This window comes from Camelus bactrianus, chromosome 26 (assembly GCF_048773025.1).
Source record: "Camelus bactrianus isolate YW-2024 breed Bactrian camel chromosome 26, ASM4877302v1, whole genome shotgun sequence".
NCBI classification, from domain to species: domain Eukaryota; kingdom Metazoa; phylum Chordata; class Mammalia; order Artiodactyla; family Camelidae; genus Camelus; species Camelus bactrianus.
The window spans coordinates 31,838,299-31,859,362 of NC_133564.1; the positions used below are offsets into that span (position 1 = coordinate 31,838,299).

General features: G+C 56.6%; 2 protein-coding genes across 15 annotated transcripts in view; both read right to left on the reverse strand.

The window, feature by feature from the left end:
- Positions 1-4,133: 4,133 nt before the first annotated feature.
- NKX6-3 (NK6 homeobox 3) lies at positions 4,134-9,498 on the reverse strand. Of its 4 annotated transcripts, XM_074353530.1 has the most exons (5): positions 9,309-9,498; positions 8,697-9,060; positions 6,748-6,917; positions 6,438-6,495; positions 4,134-5,427 (listed from the first exon to the last, which is right to left on the reverse strand). In XM_074353530.1, the coding sequence occupies exons 2-5, from the start codon at positions 9,013-9,015 to the stop codon at positions 5,138-5,140; spliced, it is 837 nt and encodes a 278-aa protein (XP_074209631.1). In that variant the 5' UTR covers positions 9,016-9,060; positions 9,309-9,498; the 3' UTR covers positions 4,134-5,137. The 4 variants fall into 4 exon arrangements, with proteins under 4 accessions (XP_074209631.1, XP_045374707.2, XP_045374700.2 ...); XM_045518751.2 differs by having other exon boundaries at positions 8,697-9,497; XM_045518744.2 differs by lacking the exon at positions 6,438-6,495 and having other exon boundaries at positions 5,101-5,415; positions 8,697-9,494.
- A 2,120-nt stretch (positions 9,499-11,618) lies between these two features.
- Positions 11,619-21,064, reverse strand: part of ANK1 (ankyrin 1) — a 123,989-nt gene continuing 114,543 nt past the window's right edge. For 3 of the 11 annotated variants that reach the window (XM_074353534.1, XM_074353531.1, XM_074353535.1), the window contains 3 exons: positions 20,255-20,395; positions 19,910-20,044; positions 11,619-14,039 (listed from right to left, as the gene is read on the reverse strand). In XM_074353534.1, coding sequence (XP_074209635.1) covers positions 19,946-20,044; positions 20,255-20,395 — 240 coding nt within the window. In that variant the 3' untranslated portion in view covers positions 11,619-14,039; positions 19,910-19,945. Of the gene's footprint in view, positions 14,040-16,837; positions 18,086-19,909; positions 20,045-20,254; positions 20,396-21,064 lie in introns of those variants that run through there. The other 8 variants (XM_074353539.1, XM_074353537.1, XM_010957931.3 and 5 more) reach the window with 4 other exon arrangements.

The window sequence follows — 21,064 nt, forward strand, 5'->3', positions numbered from 1 at the left end:
CAGACTTAATTCTAAGGGCCTTCTCTCTTTTCCTTTCATGATGGTTAAGAGTGGGAGCTCCAGAGTCAGTCTGTCTGGGTTAAGCTGTGTGACCTAAGGCAAGCTACTTAACTTCTCTGTGCTCCAGTTATAAAATGGGTATAATAGTGCTTCTTTTGTGTGGGTTTGTTGCAAATTAAATGAGATAGACAAAGCCCCTCGAACAGTGCAGGACACTGACTATTTCATAAACATTAGCGGGTAGTTTCAGCAGGAATGGTGGTAGACGTGGTCATTGCAGGAGCAGTGAGAAGACAGAGCACAGACGCTGGAGTTGAACACTGCTCTCCATGGACCTGAGGTACGTTGGTTCATTTGATTGCTTCAACTTCCTCATCTGGGAAATAGGGATGCTACATCTTATATGGCTGTTGGAATACAAATGCGTGAATGCGAGTAATGCATTTAAAGGAGCCCCTTTCTGAGGTGCTGGCATCTTCCCTGCACCCTGGCCTCCTGCATTATAGGGAACAAAAAAACGCCTCTTTGGCATCCTGGCCTGGTGGGCAAGGTCCTGGGGACAAGGTGACCCCAGGGCATCCCTTTGCCTTGTTCCCATGGCTTCTGCCTCCTGGACAGTGCGAATCCTTCCCACCACAGTTACAGGTTCGTATCAGATCCCTCCATAAACTCCCACCCAACCTGAACCGGGTGGCGGTGACCTGACCCAATGATCAGAGCAGCGGGATTTTTATTTGGTACCATTTTGTACGAGCATCATCCAGGAGTGAATTGTTTGAAGCCAAACAGTTCCCAGTGAAAAATCCCTTAGTGATATTCTGCTCTTCTAGCCACTGTCTACAGAAGACACAGGACACAGCGCAGTCTTCTGATGGCTCTGGGACATCATTAGAAGCACAAGCCACAGTGATGACCTCAAAGACCGCTGACTGCGTTTTTCTCTCTCATCACCCAATGCCCACAGAGGGCTGTACTGGTGAAATTCCTCCTTCTCCTTTGCTGGAAGACCCTGCTCTGCGTCTCGGCTCTGGGCCTCTCTGAGTCTAATCTTGCCTCTAAGGTGGCTGTGGCCTTGCCTGGGAGAGCAAGGTGTGCAGCGAGTTTCTGGTCCTCAGAGTGGTCTCTTATTTTGCTCTAGTTGGGTGCTGGCTGTGTTTTACATGATCTCAAATGCTATGAATCCTCCTACACCTCTCTCTAGCCAGCCAACCTCTTTTTTTTTTTTTTTTTTTGTATTGCGCACCTAATTTGGACCAGGCTCTGTGCTGGGGAACCAGCTGGGGACCTTGTTAAAATCCAGATTCTGATTCGGGAGGGCGGAGCTGGGGCCTGAGAGTCTGCCTTTCTACCAAGTTCCCAGGTGAGGCCACTGCAGCCGGTGCATGGACCATGTCTTAGAGGATCAGGCCTTCAGAGCGGGACATATAGACCCAGATGCCTTCAGGGGCCGCACAGGTGATGGCTGATGTGGGGCTCAGGTATGCAGAAGTTCCAAGAAGTGGTGGGGAGCAGGCTTCCCCCGCCCACGAGTCAGCTGAAGTTTCTATAAAAGCACTGTTCTGCCCCCAAAGAAACACATCTGCTGAATCCAGCCCCCAGTCCCAGAGCCCAGAACCTTAAGCATTTTGCAGGGAAACATATCTGGTCACACACGAGCCCTTCTATAATCTCCTGATGGCCGTTGATCTGCCGGGGCTTGAGTATTTCCAGAAGTGGGTAGCTGTGACTTTGGACGTGTCTGTCCCTGTCCCACTGTGAAGACCTGTTTAGAACTGGCCCTGCCCCTCCTAGCAGCGTGAAAGCGAGGAAGGAAGAGAGAGTGTGAACACACGAGTGTGTAAACGCCCACACCGTTGTACACGACGTACGTGATTTCAGTTCATCTTCTACTGGAACCCTGTCCCCTCTGTCAGGCTGCAGGCAAAGACTCAGGCTGGCTGATTTCTGGACTCAACTCCTAGGGGTGGCTGAGAAGCAGGAGGGGTTGCCAGAAGTGTGATTTCAGGCCCTAATCCCCTCTTTGATTGCTGCCATCAGGAAATGGCCATTCAGAACCTTCACCCCTGCCCAACTCAGGACAGGTCCGTCCAACCCTGGAAGCCACAAGTGGGAGGGCTGTGTCCGCCTGTTGGAGGCTTCTGGGCTGACAGGCAGGACGCCATGGCTCTCGAGAGTCCAGGTCTTAATTTCTTTCTCCTTGCTCATCCCTGGAAAGTTTGTGATTTGGTAGGGGAGGAATTGCAAGTGTCATGAATAGTCCCCCCGCAAAATTATAGTTCTGTTTCTTTGTTTAACTCAGCATATACAAGAAGGCCCTTGCTGACCAGGAATAAAAAGGGGAAGGGAGCGTCTATGGCTTTTGATTTCTTTATGATGGAGGAAGCGAAATAGCCTTGAGATCTCCCCACCTAAACACACACACACACACACGCACGCACGCACGCACGCACGCACGCACGCATGCACAACATGCTCGAGCACGCATGCGCATCTGCAGAGGGCAAGACGTAACCCAAATTGCCCTCAGGAATCTGGGCAATTCACCTTCAGCCCTTCTCCTCCTTCAAACTCCAAATCTCATCTTTTGACGAGGCCTGAGCAGGATTTCGGGAGGAGCGGGAGGCAGTGCCTTCTCTCGCTGGGTGCCTGTGCGCAGGCACAGGGGTGAGGCAGGGGAACGGCTGGGAAGGCTGGTGTCCTTGACCCAGAGGTCCCAGAGGCAGGTGTCCCAGAACTTTGAGATTAAAAGGGGTTCTGTTTAGCTCAGCAAATGTTTCCCGGGGGTTGAGGGGGAAACAACTTTCCCCAGGCTTGATTGATTACTGTCTCCAAACAGCATGAATCAGACGTGCAAGCAGTTAGGATTGTAATACGCTTATGAAGAAAGCAAAAGAATGTGGCTTTTCGGTCCCTGGCTTCTTCCTCCAAACCTGCTTTGTGACTTTGCACTTGGATTATGTCGACAGCCTCTGCTGGCTGGCAGGCCCCCAGCTCTCCTCAAAGTGCTCAGGAAGTAAGTCCTGGGCCCCGCCTGGTTCCCGGAGCTCAGAACACCCATGTCAAGCTTGTGGCCACAGGTCTGCAGAGAAGGTGTTTGTTTATTTCCTTCCCATATTACGTGGAGAGAGACCAAATGTGGTCCTCATCACAGGAGGAGCATCCTTCATCTCGCTGCATCACTCCATCCTCTGGGTCCAGTAGGGTTATTATGAAGGTTGATTGATGCCTCTGTTTCCAAGAGGCTCCAAGCTGGGGTCTCCCTCCCACCCTCGTTCCCACTCCAGGCTGATTCCACAGGCCAGATTCTCTCTCCCTGGGGACCTCAGGGACCGGAGAAGGACTTGCTGGGACAGCAAGGTGGGCAGGCTGCTTATGGCTGGGAGGCCTTGCTGGTATTTGCATAGATGGTTAGGGTTGGAAGGGTCCTGAAAGCACACCTTGTCCCAGCCTCTGGTTTTACAGGAAAGGCTTTGAGGGGCTGCCCCTCGGGATAGACATAAGGGTCTGGGCATCAGCTCAGGTGGCCTCGGCCCACTTCTGGGACTTGGCTTAGGTCCTTTCTGAGCCTCAGTTTTTTCTTCCATGCAAGGAGGGACAATCCCTACCTCCTAGGTTTCCGGCGGGGTTACGTGAGATACTCCGGGTCTTCCATGTGGGATGAGTTGGTAGGTGTTTGGTCAATGTTAGAGCTACTTTCTCTGCCCCAGCATCTTTTCCTTACAGATAACCCCCCCCCCCCCCGCCGCCCAGGCTATGAACTCCTGGAAGTCAAGAACCCAGTTAAACTCCTCTTGGGTTTCTCAGCACCTATGACAATGCCTGGTGTGTACAAAGAAGACCTCAGATTGACTGATGCCAAGCAGGTTTCTTGACTCCCAGAGCCCTGAACCCTGCTGGCAGCAGAGCCGCTGCCCTCTGGGAAGGCCCCCTGCAGCTGGCATGCTCAGGACCCCAAAGCCAGTTTCACAGAAGCACATAAGCCATAGGGAGCTTTCTGGAGCTTTTATTTTTACTTTTTATTTTTTTTAAAAGCCAGTGAAGATGGGTGAAGGCTTGGTCCCCTTTGGACGATGTTCCTCTGTGGTCACCCCCTCCCGCCTCCCCCCAGCCCCAGCCCCTCCCACCAGCTGGGCAGCGCCCTCCTTCCGCAGCACCAGCTCCAGGGCCAGGCCATGGGACATCCCAGGAAAGGGAGGGTCATGGGTTCCATGCAAGCCCCTCCCCCAGCCCCTCCCTCAGGGCCTCTCCCCTCCTGCATGGGTACCCCCATGGGAGGAGCAGGGGGTGCTGAGGTCCCTTCCAGCCCCAGTCAGATGCTCCCTTCTCTCCAGGGGTCCTGTCTTTGCATCAGCACCGAAGGAAGCCCAGGCAGGAGGCTCTGGGGCACAATATGGGGCTAAGAGTCTCTCCTCTTCTCTATGCCTCCAACCTTGCTCTTTCCCATCCAGTGGGGGCTTCTAATCTCTTCCTGTTTTGGGGGAGGGAGGACCCCCTCCAAAGGCAGAGAGGAGAAAGGATCACAGGAGGATAGCTCCCTCCAGGGGCCTGATCCTTAAGCTGGGGTGTCGGGGTGTTTCTTCCTCCCTGGGACCCATTTCCCCTCCCTGGGGTGGGTTTCCTCCAGCCTGGGTTAGGTTTTGGGCTCTGGCCCCTTAAGTGGGATCCTTCCTGGGCCAAGGGCTGAGGGGAATACCTGGACATGCCAGCTCTTCTGCAGTCCGCTGGTAGCTGACCTGGACCCCGTACCCTGGTCTCTGGACTCCTAGAGCAGAAGGAGACCCCTGCCCGAGCCAACAGCCTCTCTGGGGGAAGGCACCCCCTGCAGCTACCATGGTGGCGTGTCTGGGACCCCAACGGCCAGTTTCCTGGTCTGGTCGTTTTTATCTCCCTGTGCACTTCGGAATCTGCAGCGCTGGCAGGGCCAGGCCTGGGACCGCAGAGATGCAAGACGGCGGAGAGAGTGCTTGGTCTCAGGAAAAGTTCAGGTCTCCCTTTTTGCCCCCTCCTCCCCTAGCTAGACCCGGCTCCTCCTCCCCCTCCTCCTCCCTCCATCTCCTCCTCGCCCCCCCGTCCTCCATCCTCCCTCTCCAACCTCCCCCTCCCGCGCCCCTTCCTCCTCCTCCTTCGCAGCCCCCCGTTAGCGCCCTGCGGGGGACCGCGAGGCTGCGGAGGCGGGCGGGCGGGCAGCCGGGGTCAGACGCCGTGCGCCCCCAGGCTGAGCACCGAGAAGGCGGCGCGGTGCTTGCGGAGCAGCAGCCGGATCTTCTCGTCGTCCGAGTCGGGATCCAGCGGCTTGTTGTACTCGTCGTCCTCGTTCTCCGAGGCCGTGCGGTCCCCGCCCGCGCCGCCCGGGCCCCGCGGGGTGGAGGACGAGGGCTCCAGGGCGCTCTTCTTCCGCCACTTGGTCCTCCGGTTCTGGAACCACACCTGGGATGAGAAGGGCTCTGAGGACCGCGCGCGCCGCGCACGCAGGGCGCACGCAGGGCCCCCTTGGGGAGGGTGACCCCTCTTGCTGGAGGGTACCCTCCATCCTTGTGTTTACAGTGAAATAAATGGCTCAGCAATGAACTAAACTATCGTAGTCACACCACTTTTTTTTTGAAGGGGGGACAATAAAATAAAAATAAATGTGAGAGCAACAGCCCTTTGGGCTTAGCTGTAACCCTCCCTGCCTGGCATCTTCCTCTCCTTTGCCATCTGGGCACTTGGGTGGAAGAGGCTAAGATGCTTTTACCTTCACAGACCCTCACTGAACTTCAAGAATAATTTCCTCCCTACTATAAAAATAACGTATGCTCATTGCTGGAGATAGAAGAGTGCAGAAAGTACCCCAAAAATCAGAATAATAGGAAGAGGCTCTTAGACTCCATGCTTCCTCTTCAGCAGAGTTAATATTGCGGGGAGGGGCTGCAGGGGTAGGGGACTGGCTGGGGATGCAGGGCCTTGAGGGAGCCCAGGCTGGGGTCCCAACCTGCCCCTGTATTTCTCTCTCCCCTAAGCCCGTCGTCTTGTCGCAAAGCCAGACAGCTCCATCAAGGCTCAGAGATTTCTTCTTTGATGTCCGCTCGGAACGCCCCTTGGGGCCTCCGAGTTGCCAAAGTGGCCCCCAGGAGCCTGAGGGGGGAGAAGCCGGCTTCCCCACCCAGTTTGGGCCAGAGATGTGCAGTTTGAAAGGGGGCGTCCTTCCTAAGCCTTGCCCCGGTCTGGGCAGTGAGGCTCAGACATCACGGGCAGGCGTGGAGGCGAGTTACCTTCCCTTTGAAGTTTGGTGAATCAAGGTCAGCTCGTTTGGCAGGCTGACGGAATAGCCTGAAGCCAGTTCTGATCTGGCCCAGAGGCTGCCATTGGCTCTTGAAATTTCTAGTGCCCGTGCAGAGGAGGGGAAGGCGTGAGGCTGGAGCCCTCTAATCCAGATTTGACTCTCAGTGCTCACTTACCAGCCAGTGATCTGGAGCAAGAGGGTTCGGCTGAGTAATGAGACCCACCTCCAGCTTGCTGTGAAGTTTAAACGGGTTGTTACACGTAAGGCTCTCAGAACAGGGCTCAGTAGATGACGGCCATTTTGGGGTTATGGTAATTATGACCATCTCCACGGTTAGGTGGGCAGTTGGTACCCAAACACCAGGATGACCTCCCACTGAGCTGGGAGTGGCCAAGAGAGGGGGCTGCCTCTCTCCCAGGCAGTGGCATCCTGTCCTGGCCTGCTCCTCACTGCAAGGCAGATACTTTCTTCTCCCGCAGACTCACCTTGACCTGCGACTCGGTCATCCCCAGCGAGTATGCCAGTCGTGCCCTCTCAGGGCCAGCCAAGTACTTGGTCTGCTCAAAGGTCTTCTCCAGGGCAAAGATCTGGTGTCCCGTGAAGGTGGGCCGGGTGTGCTTTTTCTTGTGGACGCTGTCGCTCAGGGGGTCTGGGGCTGGCGAAGGAAGTGTGTGGTTAGTGGAATGAATGGGGGCAACAGCCTTGCCCTGCCTCCCCCATAGGATGAACTCCCTACAGAAGAGCCACTGAGGAGGCCAGGGCATCATGGCACCTCTCGCCTGAACCCTGCCATGTCTGGGTGCCCTGGGACCCCAAGAGGGCACCTGCCCCAGGTTTTAGCTTATTAGGAGCAGAGGGTGCTTTGAACCAGGTCTCATGCCTCCCTGTGTAACATACTCAGTACTCAATGATGCTGCCGTCCCCCGAGGGGGCAATGGAGTTTCCTCCAGGACTCAGGGACATCCCTTCAGGTCACCAAGAAATGGATTTGGTACCTGCCACCAACAATCAAGGCCCCAGGGGCATGGGAATTCCTCCCCACTCCAATTCCTGACTCTTGGGAGCCCATTTTCAAGTTTCTGGGAAAACCAGAGCCCTAAGTTCCAAGTTACTGCTCCCCCTTGTCACCAGGCCTGGAAGTCATGTGGCTTCGACAACACTGGAGAGTCAGGACGCGGAGGCTCAAGACCTGACCCGGCCCGGCTGGCCAGGGCAGCCGCTCGGGAGGGTGGGGGGTGGGCGGCTCGGGGGAAGCACAAGGCCCAGGTGCTGGGCCCTGTTCAGTGCAGCCCACGGCCCACGGCCCGTGTCCTCCTGTTACAGGAGGCGCAGAGAGGGGAAGAGACCTCTGGCGAGGCTGTCACCTCCAGTCCCCTCCCCTCGTGTTAATTCAGCCACTGACTCTCTCTGATATTTCCCTGTGTATGTACGTGCATTCGGGGTTGAAAAGCGGGGTGTGGAGAGGGTGTGTGTGTGTTGGGGGTACATGGGGGTGAGAGAGAGAGAGCTTGAGGCCTAAAGCGCCCCCAGAACCAGCTGATACAATAGGTTCCGGAGGATGAGGTCTGGGCCCGCACGGGACTGGCTGTGTTTCAGGTTTACGAAGGGTGCCAGGGCCCGGAGCTGTGTAGCGGACACAAGGCAGGTGTGCTTCAGGATTTCCTCGTTTGGTCCAAGCCCCTGCTGCAGTGGGGGAGCCTGGAGGTCAGACATGCCCTGCTTGATCTGGGCACAGGGATGGCTTCTGCAGCCACTGTCACTCCCTGTGGCTCCCAGGGAAGTCAACGTGCATGTCCTGCCACCTCCTCCAGCCCCTGCCTGGGATCCTGGGGGACCCTGGATCAACTCTCTGAAAACCACACTTCAGGGATGAGTGAGGTGAGGAGCCCCCCCCCCCAAACAGCTAGGGCCAAATGGGACTTGGCTCAGTGGCTGCCCCTGGAGGCTGGGCGGTGTGACTGCTACTGTTGACATAAACCCCAAGGACGGAAACAGTCCCCCGCAGTGGCAGTGGAACAGCGATGCGGTCAGGGTACATTCTGTGTCCCTGATGTGGCCAGCGCCCAAGGGGGCTTTTTGGGAAGGTGATGCAGTGACCAATTCTTATTGGGGACAGCATTTGTCCCCTCAGATGATGGGGTGACATGGGCTCTGGGGGAGGGGAGAAGTAAGGTGAGTGGGACCCTATAGAGGATGGGGGTGGGCTGTGAGGTCTCCCCAGACTGCAGACCCCATGTTCCCCAGGAGGGCAGCTGGGGAGGGGTGGGACGGGGGTCAAGATGCCCGTCTAAGCACAGCTGGGGTGGGACGGGGAAGGGAGAACCCAGTAGTGCCCCAGGAGGAGGGAAGGACCCAGGGGTCTGCCGTAGGCTGTCTGATGGTGGCTGAGGTCTCCGTGAGTGTCCCCTCCCCTCCGCCGCCTCCCTGTACTCACTGTTGCCGCACTGCCGCCCGCCTCGCCAGTTCTGGCCCGTGTCCGCCCAGCAGTTCCGGGTCCGGGTGGGGTACTCACTCCCCGCCTTGGAGAAATTCCCCACCTGGGGGCCGTAGTAGACCCCCTGGGAGCCGAGTCCACCAAAGCCTGCCACGTGGGGGTAGCCGGAGAGGAGGCTGCTGTTTGGCGTGGCCACGGGCCTGCTGAGGATGTCCGTGATCCCGTGGGGGGTCCCGGCGGGCAGCTGGGGGCCCAGCCCTGGGGGGCTGAGCTTGTAGAAGGAGTTCTGCATGGAGTACTGGCACACAGGGGCCTTCATCTCCGAGAACTGAGCCAGCGGCGCATTGTTGAGCAGGAACGGGCCCTGCAGGTTGGACTCCATGGCACCCCTGATGGGGTGAGGGGAGGCGGGGAGCCCCAATCCAGGATCCTAGAGCCTGAGACCCCAAGCTCCAGCCCAGAATCCCATGGAAGCCTCGGAGGGTCAAAGCGGCCGGAGCTCCAGGCCGTCCTCCCACCCAGGCATCCGGCCCAGCCCTCGCCGGGAGACCAGCACCACGTCAGCCCGGGAAGTCAGGTTCTCCTGGGGCGGTGAGAGCCCTGTGTCCCTACCTGGCCCGGGGGGGTGGGGAGAGGCAGCTCCCCACTCCTCAGCGCAGGCCCCTTCTCTGCTTCGGAGTCTGGGGACCCTCCATGAGAAGTTTTAAGTTCAGAGAAGCAACATTTCCCTGATAAAGATGTGGCCCATTAGAATACAGACCCGAGACTGGCTGAGCCGCCCCGAGCCGCGTCGCCATTGGTGGGAACGCTCACGGGCCTCACATCGGCTTTTCCCAGACAAATTGCACTTTGAAAGATTGACTGTAAAATCAGCCTGTGTGTGTGTGTGAGAGAGAGAGAGAGAGAGAACGCTCTGGAGGCTCTGTTCATTCTCAGGGGGTCCACCTGCTCCTGGTCCCCCAAGTCCAGCATGCAGGAAAAAGAGGGTAACTGGAAGGGCCCTGGGGCAGCTAAAGGGCACAGTTCCTAAAGAGCTGGGCTCAGGGTTGCTGTCTGGAGATGCCCAGATGCCCAAGCCTCTGGGGCAGTGTGCAGTCGGGACACGGATGCTCCCTTGCTGGGACAGGTAAGTGGGGAGGCTGGGCTTTGGGACCTGAGCGTCTGGGAGCAGGGAGCCTGCTGGGCAGATTGGGGCAGCAGATGGCAGTGGGGCATCTCTGGGAGTGCTGGCTGTGAGCGCTTCCTGGTTCTGCCTCTGCCTCCGCCTCCGGGCAGCCTTCCTTGATCCTGTCTGTCCTCCCTTCCTCCTCTTCCGAGGACTCATCTGAACCACGTTCTGCCTGGCTCAGCACCCGGGTTGGAAATATTGGGTGGCTGAGACGGCCGTTGATTTCAGCGGCGGGTGCCTGTGCAGGGCTCTTGGTTGCCCCTCAGTGAATATTTGATGGATGAGACTAGACTGAATGGCAGAGCACCTCCATGTCTTTTTTTTCTTTTCCTAATGAATCGTTACAGCATCCAAGGCTCTCCCGGGGTGGGGGGTGGGGGGGTAGGGCTTGCTCTCATTTTACAAACAAGGAAATTGTGGTAAATAACTTGGGTTATTTCTGCACGGGACAGCATCCTTCCCTGCAGCTTTTTTTTTTTTTTTTTTTTTTTTTTATGGCAATCAGCATGTCACTGGTCCAGACAGATGGACTGCTGTCCTTCCTCTGCCTACCAGTCCCAAGGCCCTTCCTGACCAGGCCGAAGTCTCCTCGGCAGAGGCTCTCCCGTGGCTGCCGGTGGGAGGCCGAGTGCCCAGGCCACGAGGAGGGGTCCCCTCTTCACAGAGCGTGGCTCCCCCCCCCACCTGCTGTTGCTGTTCAGGGTGGAACTGGACGTGCTCCCTGTCATTCCGATAACGTTGGTTAATGCAAGAAAGACCTCACAAAGGCTTTGGAGATTGTTTTCCTTGAAGTTTAGATTAAGAGCAAGTGAAAAGGTTCTTCTCTGAGTTGGCCGCGCTACCAAGCTGGCAACCTGATTCTGATCCCCAGTATTGCTGCTGGACCCGACTCGGGCAGTTGTGTTTCTGAATCTGTGCTTTTAGAAGTCCTCTGGGCCATGCTTACACAACCACAGTGGGCGCCTAGGCCTGGGTGTCTTTTTCTGCTACTGAGAGAAAGCTTCAGATTCAGATTGAGGGCTGGGATGGCTCCGAGGACCCTGCCACCATAATTTGATCACCTCCCCTGCAGTGATGGGGACTTTGATTTGATTCTTACTTAACTCCAAGCTTGGCCAAAGCATTTGTGCTCAGGAATCCCAGGATGACAAACTGAAGAGACTTTAACAATCATTTAATCCCTTCCCCCATTTAACAGATGTGGAAACTGAGGCCAGTTTGATGACCAGCCTTGCATGAAGGGTTAGGAGCTAGTTGGGAACAGAGTGATTTTCTTGTAAGTTCTTGAACTTTAAATGGTATTTTTAAAACATTTTTTGTTGTTGTTGAGTTATAGTCATTTTACAATGTTGTGAACTTTAAATGGTATTGAGTAGAGGGCCCAGACGCCTTTGGAGGGAGTCCTGGGGGTAGGGGTCCTCCCTTAATGCATGCCCACTTTGGGCTCAGCCATGTACCCTGGTGCTTGTGGTGACCCCTTCCACCCATCTTGGAATTGCCCCCATCTCGTGCTAGTCATTAGGTGGGACAGAAATCTGCTCCAGCATCTGGGGGCAGGGGGACCTCTTGCAAAGTGGGTGGTCCTGATTAAAGGATTGTCCAGGTTCCGAGAACCTGGGCATCTGGCTGGGCCACAGGCTTCCCTGGGGACGGATGCCACCCCCAGCCTCTTCCCGGCCCCTACCTGGGCTTCTTCCCTGCCCCGGCCCTTCAAACCCTCCAGAGACCAGCCAGAAAGGAGATGGAGGCCTGCGCCATGAGTCGATTTCTTTATTAACTTTGACATTTGTTCAGCTGGTGTAGGGAGAATGGTCTATACATCAGAGTGGGGGGTGGGGAGGACTCCCTCCCGAGAACAGAGCAGGTGGGAGAGTCAAGAAAAGAATCATTTTCATAACAATTTAAAAAATCAAGGTAATTCCAAAACTTCTAAAAAGCGTCTAAGGTGCAGACTGCAGCATTCTCTAGGCATCGTGTGGCGACCCCAAACCCCTCCCCTAACAGCTCCTACCAGCAGCGGAACGCAGCGTGCCGCCGAGGGCCTGGGGCCGGCGGGCCAAGCAGCCATGCCAGACAGAGCGAGGAGCCAAAGCGCAGCCGGGGCTGGGGCCGCGGCTCTACAGGGGCTACTGGGTCGGCGGAGGCGGCGGCGGCGGCGCCTGGGAGAGGCGGGGACAGACCGCAGCGGGAGGCGGCCCTGCGCCTGTCTTCCTTGGTCTTCACCAAGTCCGGCCCCGCCGAGGTCCCGGGGCGGGGCGGAGGGACCGGCCGGCGGAGCTGCTGTGCGCCCGGACCCCGCGGGGATGCTGTGCGCCAGGCCCCCCGCGGAGGCGGGGCTGGGGGCCCGCGGACCGATGCGCAAGCTCGGGCTCCCTCTCCCCGCCCGGACCCACCGGAACACGTGGCGGGGGGGCCCCCTGCCGCGCCACCTGTGCGCTGGTGACGCCACGGGGCCTCGGGGGCTCTGACATCGAGGGAGCTTCTGTGCTACTTGGAAGGTTCGGATGTGTTCTGAGGACACCTCGGAAGAGCGGCAGGGAGGCAGGTGACTGGACATCCGCAAACAGTGGCCCTTGGGAGGGCGAGAAGAGCCTGCAGTCTCTCTCCTGGCCTGGAGAGCGCCGCGCGCACGGGGCGGGCACATTGTGCTGATTCGGGCCTCCCTCTGCCGGGGGCTCTGGTGTAACTTTAAGGCTCTTCCCTGATGGCACCAAGGCGAGGAACAGCCAGCCGTCTATCTCCTTCCTGCCCTGGCGGGACCCTGGCCTAGGAGGGTCTCCTTCCTGGTGGGGGGGGCCTCCTGGCGGTCAGCCGTCTCTCCTGCGCTCTCCTCCCCCTGGGCACGTGGTCGGCAGAGGGCCCCTCCGCCGCCTCTCCAGGTGGTGGCAGAGGGGATTGGTCCATCCCGCGGGCTGCCTGGACTGAGAGCACCAAATTCGCTCTGGGAGACCTCGGGGTGGTGGCTGACCTAAGACCTGGCAGGAGCACTCACTAGGCACCAGCTACAGGCTGTAGCTCCTTCTCCCGCAGCCTGGAGAAGTCCTCAGGAGCTGAGCTGTTAAGTGCTTCGTACATACGGCTAAAGTGTTTCTATTGATTTGCATAGTATTTATTGGTTTTCATATACACAAGGCTGATTACTGTACAGTTTACACTTGGAACACAGACTAGGATATAAGTGCTTAAAGATATAGAAAATCTCTTCTCTATTGGACATGCTGGTGCAATCCTGGGACAGCCACCGGCCCTCCCCCAGCTGAGAGAGAAGACCCTTTCAGATGGGGCATTGGCTTCCTCTGAGCCCTACAGCTAAGCGTGGGGGTCCTGGCCTCAGATTCTTAAGTCCCTAACACAAGGAACCCCGACTGCACTCTCAAGGCAATGAGTTTCCATTGGAAGAGGATTAATACTTGAGTTGGCAGAGAGAGAGAGAGAGAGAGAGAGACAACATAAAAGAAATTCCAGTTTATCCACCGGAGATTCTAGACAGCTTCGGACGTCACAGTAAAATCTGTGTGTATACTGAGCACAGAGGAGAGGTGTGTGCACGCGCGTGCATGTGTGTATGTGTCCTGAATGCCGCACAGAATGCTCTGGAAGGTGCAGTCCCCTGGGGAGTGTGGGGTGGGGGGCGGTCACAAATGGAGCATGGAGGTGTGTGGGTGGCGGGGAGGCTGGCTGAGGACAAGGGATTAAGGTGAACTGATTTCACACCTAGTTTTCTTTTTTTTTTCTTCCCTTTCCAGGAAGCCCACATGGATTTCTTATAGATGAGGTTGAAAAAAAAAAAGTACCCTGTAACAAGTCGAAATTGAAATGATTTTTAAAAAATCTCATCCCAGCCACAAAAGAGCCCTTGGTTACTGTTGCATTCACTCTCCTGCGTCTGTTTTATGTCCCTCTCTCTCTCTCCCCCCACCCTCCTCTTGCTGCTTTCCGCCCGATTCCCAATTCCCCACAGATCCACTGTCACCAGAGGCAGGATTGAGGACTGTAGGTCATGCGTCTACAGTCAGCCGTTCATGCGAATAGGTGACTAAAGGAAGTCCCTTACAGAGGTCATGCCGTTAGCCTAGAGGGACGTGTGTGCCGCTTCCGGGGCCTCTGCTCCAGCTCTCCTCTCGTGTGCGTGGCAGAGTGTGTGGAGTTCAAGGGTTAGGTGTCGAGGTATGAGCCTGAGGGACACAGAGAGAGAAGGAGTCACTTAGAATTTCAAGGTGCAACTCCCAGCAAAAGCCCACGATCCTGAGTTTTGTGCTGGCTCCCCCGGGCAGGGTTGAGTCAAGATAAGCAGCCTCCCCAAGCAAGACAGGAGCTGAAAGGCGCTGAGGTCAGGTGCCCCTGACTTCCCTGGAATCCCAGCCCTCCTCCCCGGCTCCCTGACCCAGAGGATGCCACCAGCCCCATGCCCAGTGGAAGAACCTCCCGTGAGGTGCTCCATGCCTGCACAGCGATCTGGGGAGAGGTCCCCGTGAGCACATCCTGGTACCTAGTACCTAGGAGACGGGCCACATGCGCCGGCCAGGGCTTGTGCCAAGAAAGGGGCCAGGCTGGGCAGCGCTGCCCTGGCTTGTTCAGTTCAGTTCAGCCAACATGCACTGATGTCTGCTATGTGCCAGCCTGAGGATCCAGGGATGGAGCAGACATGGCCTTGGGAGCTCATGGCCTCAAGGGACCTCAGTGCCTCTTTGCCCCTGGTCCACAAGCTCTTGCTGTCAGGTGCCTCTGGCTGCACCCCCCCCCCCCGCCCCACGGATGGACAACCTCTGTTGGGACAAAGAGATCTTTGAACACCCGATGCCTTCTCCCCGGGATAGTATGTATCTTGGGCTGAAGACAGCAGCTTTGCCTGCAAAGTGAGGTCCAAATTCTGCGCCCTGGGATTCACAGCAGGACAGTGCTCCCGCCACCCCCTGGTGCCTCATCTTCCAACCCGGAGTGGAAGACCTGCCACCCGGGATGCTGTCTGCAGGGACTTAAGCTGACAATCTCCCCGGTGGGGCGGGAAGAAACACAGAAAGGCAGAAACTCATTTGAGGCACAGCTGTCCCCAGACAGGGAGCTGTCCTGGGTCTTGCAGGTGCCAGGGGTGAGGGAGAGGCTGGAGATGGCCAAGGTGAACTCAGCCCTGAGCGGTTCTCCAGGGGTGGAGAGTGGTGCTACGTTCCTCGCCAGAGCCAAAAGCCAGGCCTTCCACTGCTGTGGCTTGAACGAGCCGTCACCCTGGAGGGGACTTTTCCATCACTGCCCATGTTCTTGTCAGCCAAGCCACCTCCTCTGAGTCCTCAAACCCACCTGCCTGCTGATGCCTGCCTTTGTTCTCAGCTCCCCCGTCAAGGACGCCATCCAGTCTTCTCTTCACTGAAGTTCTGCCTACCACCCTCAAGATGCCTCCTCCATGAAGCCTTCCTGAAAACTCCAGCTCCCTCTTATCTCTCCCCTCCAGTCCCTGCCTTGCATTCAGAGCGATCACAGAGTGTAGTTAAGAGCATGAACTCTGAAGCCAAATTGCTTGAGTTCATATCCAGTCTCTGCCGGGTACCTGCTGTGGCCTCAGCTGAGTTACTTACACTCTCTGTGACTCAGTTTCCTCTGCTGTCAAATGAGGGCGGTGGTGGGACGTACCCTGTTAGATCGCTAGACGTGTGAAAGCTAACGATCTATAAGGTGTGCAGGACAGTCAGCAGTACTGGATGCAGCCGGGACTGGGCTCCTGAATGCTCTGGCCTGTCTGTCCTTTCTCTCATCTCCTTATTTCCCCGCTAGAGTAGAAACACTCTGGGGGCGAGAATCGGACCTTATCTTTCCCTGTGGTCCCCACAGTGCCTACCCCAGTGTGAAGCATGCCTTAAATAACAGAACTTATCAAATCTTGAGCCTGGAAAGGACAGGCTACGATCTCCCTCCTCCTTTTCTGCCTGGACACGGAGCAGAGGAGGACATCCAAGGGTTAGAGATTATTCTAGGGTAATGGCTCCTCCTCTCTCTGGGGAAGCAGGGGCTCCTGGAGGAGCAGGGACAGGTCTGGTGGGAGTGGCCGGACAGCAGCAGGGGCCGGAACAGAGTTCGAGTCTCTGGCTGGGTCCAGTCTGCCACCATCCCACCCTCTTTACTGCTTAAAAATAGCCCCCTGGTGTTCCTGGTGGCTGCACTAGTGGGGGGGGGGTTCTTTCCCTCTGCTCATCTCGCTGTGCTCTGCCACCTGTCCGCAGCCCTGCCCAGTGTCTGTGGCTCTCTGACTCTGATACACCTGCAGGGGCTGGGGACTGAGGGCAGACTCTAACTTAAAACAAGACAGCAAAGTTTAACACGCCCCCTGGCCTCCCTGCCCCCTTCCACTGAGATGACAGATTCATTTTCAAACTTACTAAAATATTCTGCTTCGTCAGAGCTAACACAAGTTTTGCAACTGCAGTGTCCGAATGGAAAGTATCTCTTAAAAAAGAAAAAAAAAAAAAAAAAAAAAAAGCAGCTTTCTGAGGCCCAGAAAGCAAAGCTGTCAGGTGCCCGGTGGGTCCTCTCTAACCAGGGGGGCACATGGCCGCCAGCTCCAGCCTGTCTTCTGGTGGCACCGGCCCCCTGATTCTTGACCTCTACACTGGGGCCCAGGGCAGAACCCACCAGCTGCTACTGCCCTTGATCAGGCCCAGCTACACAGCAATTTTCTAGCTTCTTGAATACGACCGGAAAGCACTCCTCCACCCATCATGCCTCATGCAAAATCCTTCCCAAGGTTGGAAGTGACTGTGGGGGCATCAGAACAGGTGACTAGGATTGGGGTGTTCTGTTCTTTGGGGTGCTCCACAGCTTTGGGCAAACTGTAACCATCACTCATCTCAGCTCGCCTTCTTTTAGGGGCAAGTCTACACTCTTGCCACGTCACCTCTGGGAGGTTTGGGAAGGAAAACCAGAACCCACCCTAATAACCCACTCTTGAATATGCATCCAGATCGCTCAAGCTTGACACAGAGTCCTGAGTTCCAGAGTTTTAATTCAGTAGGTCTGGGGCAGGGACCAGGCACCCGCATTTTAACCAGCCTCTCGGATGCCTGGATGACATTTTGAGAATCAGTGGATTAGAACTGGACGATTTAGAAATCCCTTTCACACACATGAACCCATCGGTCACTGTGACCACCCTACAAGGGAAATGCCAGCATTATTGCCACTTCACAGCTAGGACCCCGAGGCTGAAAGAGGTCTAGGGACCCACCCCGGGTGAGACCTGCAGATGGCTGAGCACCAGGAAACACCTGTTCGCCTTACTCTGCACAACCGCTCTCACGGTTACCATGGTTACTTGTAAGCCTTTTGGCAGGAGCGAGACACACATTCAAAGGGACTAGTTCATCCTCCCTCAAGGAGACGGGAGCTCAGGCAGTTAAATGACGTGTAAGGGAACACAACCTGGAAACCGGGGGAGCCAGGCCTCAACCCTGGACCCCAGCCCAGCTTTCACTGTCTCCGAAGCAGAGTCAGTTCTATTGTTCCTGGTAGTCACGTTTGAAGAAGTCACCAGGAACCTTGAATTAGCCAACCCTGGACCATTGCTCCCAAGGGAAGCACCACACTGGGGTCCTGCCAGCCTTTGGTCACAACATTTTTGTCAACCAGCGAAGCCATAACCTTGCGTTACGTGTGTTTCTGTTCAAAGGCAACATATTTAATGTGCAGCTGACCCTTGAACAACGCGGGCTTGAGCTGTGCGGGTCCACTCCCACGGGGGCTTTTTTCAGTACGTATAGTACCCGAATTTTCATTTTACGGGTTTTTAAATTAACTCAGGGTGGGGGAAGGTTTGTGATGGATTAGAGATCAAACATGTAGAATCAAAAGAATTGGAGTTTGAGCCCCAGATTCTGTTCCAACGGTTTCAGCTTCATCAGTTCCTTCATTTCTGAGGCAGAGAGAGCAGTGCTCAGACTTTCAACTGCATCCCAACCCTCTGTTCAAGGGTCAGCTGTCGCTTGTTGCTTTATTAATGCCGAACTCACATCCAGCGGTGCCGTAACGAACCCAGGCCTGAACGAAGCTTTTCTAACACACGCGTTTCCTGCATCCAGCCTGCACGTGAAGCCTCCACGCTCTTAGCAACCCTGGACGGCACTTCAGCACTACGCTCGGGGGCTGCTTCAAACACCAAAATCACCAACGAAACGTGCAAAAATGCACAAAACACGGCACTAAGTAGACTGACAATGATGCTTGTTTAGTGCGGGAGCTGAAATGGGGGACAGAGAGGAGGTCGCCTGGTTTGACCTCAGCCAGGAACAAGCCTGCAGGGCGATTCAACACTGCTCACCCCTGTGCGCATCCGGGAAGCGTGCTGAGTGCTGGTTTGGGGGTTACGATAAATTTCAGCTAGTAGGCGAATTTGCAAGTTTGAAATTATTTGGAATCCATGAACACAGAGAACTGGCCATGCCATGCCTGTGAGTGGCAGGTGGTTAGTATGAACGATCAGTGAACGCTCAGCCCTTTCCCTGGCTTGTCTGGTTTTTGTCTTGCTTGGAGGGTAGAGGATTGCAGGCCAACCCTGGGGCTCTGTGGACCAGGGAGGAGCCTCCTCCCCACTGTCCCCACCGCACACTTCCCTGGCTTCTTCCCTCCCGGCAGAGGCCCTGTGCTACAGCCCGGCCGCTCTGCTCCGTGTTCCTGACACCCACGCTGGGTGGTCTGGACCCACATCCCCTGTTGTGGGGGACAGGGGTCGGGGGTAGGTTCAGCCACACTGCAGATCTATAGAAACAATTTTTTAAAATTCTAGATTCTGTCCTTCCCCTCCACTTGGCTTCTGGGCTGCCAGGAACATCAGCAGAACACAAGCCAAACAACGTGAAGCCTCTGCTGCTGCCCTAAGAAAAATAAGGCCCAAGAGTGTACTTTTCCTTGCCCTCTCTGCTTTTTCAAATTACTTGCACACCTTTGGATTATTCCCAGGGCCGATCACAGTTGATGTCCTGAACCAGCCGCCCAGTGGGCCCCCAGCAGTGCGGGGGTTAAAGCGGTGACCTCCTTAAGCTGCTGAGAAGTCAGGTCTAATTTTATCCTCTAACTGGATCGGCCAGACCTCTTTTTGCCCAAGTGCTGAGGGATGTCGGGAAGCCTGGAGTCAGCACTTCTGGGAGCTTGGGAGGCGGCGGCCCTGATCTTGCCGATCACAGAAAGCGAGCCTGCTGGCCGCCGGGCCCAGAGCCAGGCCCTGGGGGTGTAAACGGCAACAACCCGGTGTGTGCGCCGCGCTGGGGCCACCTGCTTCCTGCTTCCGGCCGACTCCCACCCCGATGCGCCCGGTACTGAGCTGGCCCGAGCTGGGCACAGCAAAGGGCCTCGGGGCAGCTCAGTACAGGACCCCTCAGGGAGGACGGAGGTCCGAGCTGGCCCCGAAGCCCCCAGCACTGCTCAGCCCGCTGGAAAGCCTTCGACGCCGATCATCCCGGACTCCCTCCCTCCCTGCACATCACACCCTGGCCCCTTAGCCGTGCCGCCCCCCAGCCTCCTGTCAACTTTGTCTCTTCCTAGAAAGCAAAGGAGCCACAGGCTTCGAGAAACACCGAGAAGAATGGAAACCTTGGGCTGCCAGGATTCCACAACTTCAAGGCACAGCGGGGCTCTAGGTGTCCCACTGTTGGGCTCTTTCTGGGCTGAAACAGCACAGCCTGGACAGATTCTCCTGCACTGTCCTGGGCCCTGTCCCGCCATCCCCAGACCCCGCTTGCTGGGTTTCCGGCATGATATTACTACTGAGATGTACGAAGTGCTTGTCACTCGTGGAAGCACTTTTTAAAAAATCTGTATTTTGCATCTCCGCGAGGGGCAGGTCAGCTGATACTGGTGACTGTTTTCTTGAGGAGGAGGCGGAGTTCAGAGGCACAGTTAGTAGGCGGGGTCTAGGCTCGGGGACCAGAGCAGTGCCTGTTCCTCTGGCGGCATGCTGGGGGTGGAGGAGAGGCAGGGAGCAGTGCAAGTTGCCGGGAGGGGGCGGAAGTGAGCAGCCACTCGGAGGACCAGGCCATGCGGAAAAGATGGAGAAGGATGGCGTTACCTCCAAAGAGGCCATTCGACAGGGAGGGGCTCGAGATCACTGTTTCCCCCTTTTGAGGCTGGCCCGCTTCACTATCTGAGCCCCCTTCCTGCCCTCTATCAGGTCCGGCTGCAGGCCACTCCCTCTCAGCTCCACCTGGAGACAGCAGGACAGACAGAAGGCGGGACAGATCACACAGAGACGGGAGGAAACAGCAAGAGAATAGAGGGCATCCTATGGAGGCGGCGGGAGCACTGCCACCAGGGGAAGGAGGCTCGAAGGGGAGCCTGGAGAGAGGCGAGCAGGTGCAGAGGACAGCAGAGGTCATGGTGCCGGCCACTCGGAAGAGCGAGGGCCTGAGAGTACCTTGGTGTGCGGCATAAAGAAATCAATATCAGCCTCCATCTCACTAGGGTCCTCCAGGGGCCCCTCAGAAATCACCTCCCCGTGCTCCTGGGTGTCATCGGCTCCAGATGGCTCTATCTGGCGGACCACTTTGCGAATGATCTGGAAAAGAGAGGGAGGGGAGAAGGGGCTGGGAAAGCCAGCAAGACAGAGCTTGAAAAGGGCAGGTCCTGGAATGAGGTTGGGGGAGAGTCAGCCTTTGTGCTCAGGAGCCCTGCCCTGCGTGGCCAAGATCGGAGATGGTCTCTCACCCCATCGCTGGGTGGGGAGTTCATACCTACAGCCTCAGAGGGGCTAGAATTTGCAGGGGGCCTTGGGGGCTCACTGATGATCAGAGTCTGATCCCCACGTGACTTCTCTCTCTAGCCCATAGCGTTCCATCCTGCCTCCTGGCGCGATGGGAGTTTATGCCATCTGTCTTTCCCCTTACGACTGTGAGCTCCTGGTAGGGAGCGCATTTCTGCGATCCACTCATTTCCCTTATTCATGCAACCAGATCTTCCAGGACCATTTGCTCTGCACCAACCAATGAGCGAAGAGCGGGAGGTGAGAGTGTAAAGATGGGGCCCCCGCCCCCACGGAGCTCCGGGTGCAGGAGGAAAGACAGGATGTGCGGGGTCCTGCTCTGACTTAGCCGTGAACAGAGGGGCCGCACAAGGTCATCCCTTCGCCCCTTTTTCTCCCGTCTCCCTTCTGCCCACACCGAGCACGGTGCCCAACGCTTGTCAGGCAGAATCACATCTAACGTAAACCTGCTGCCGACCCCAAGCA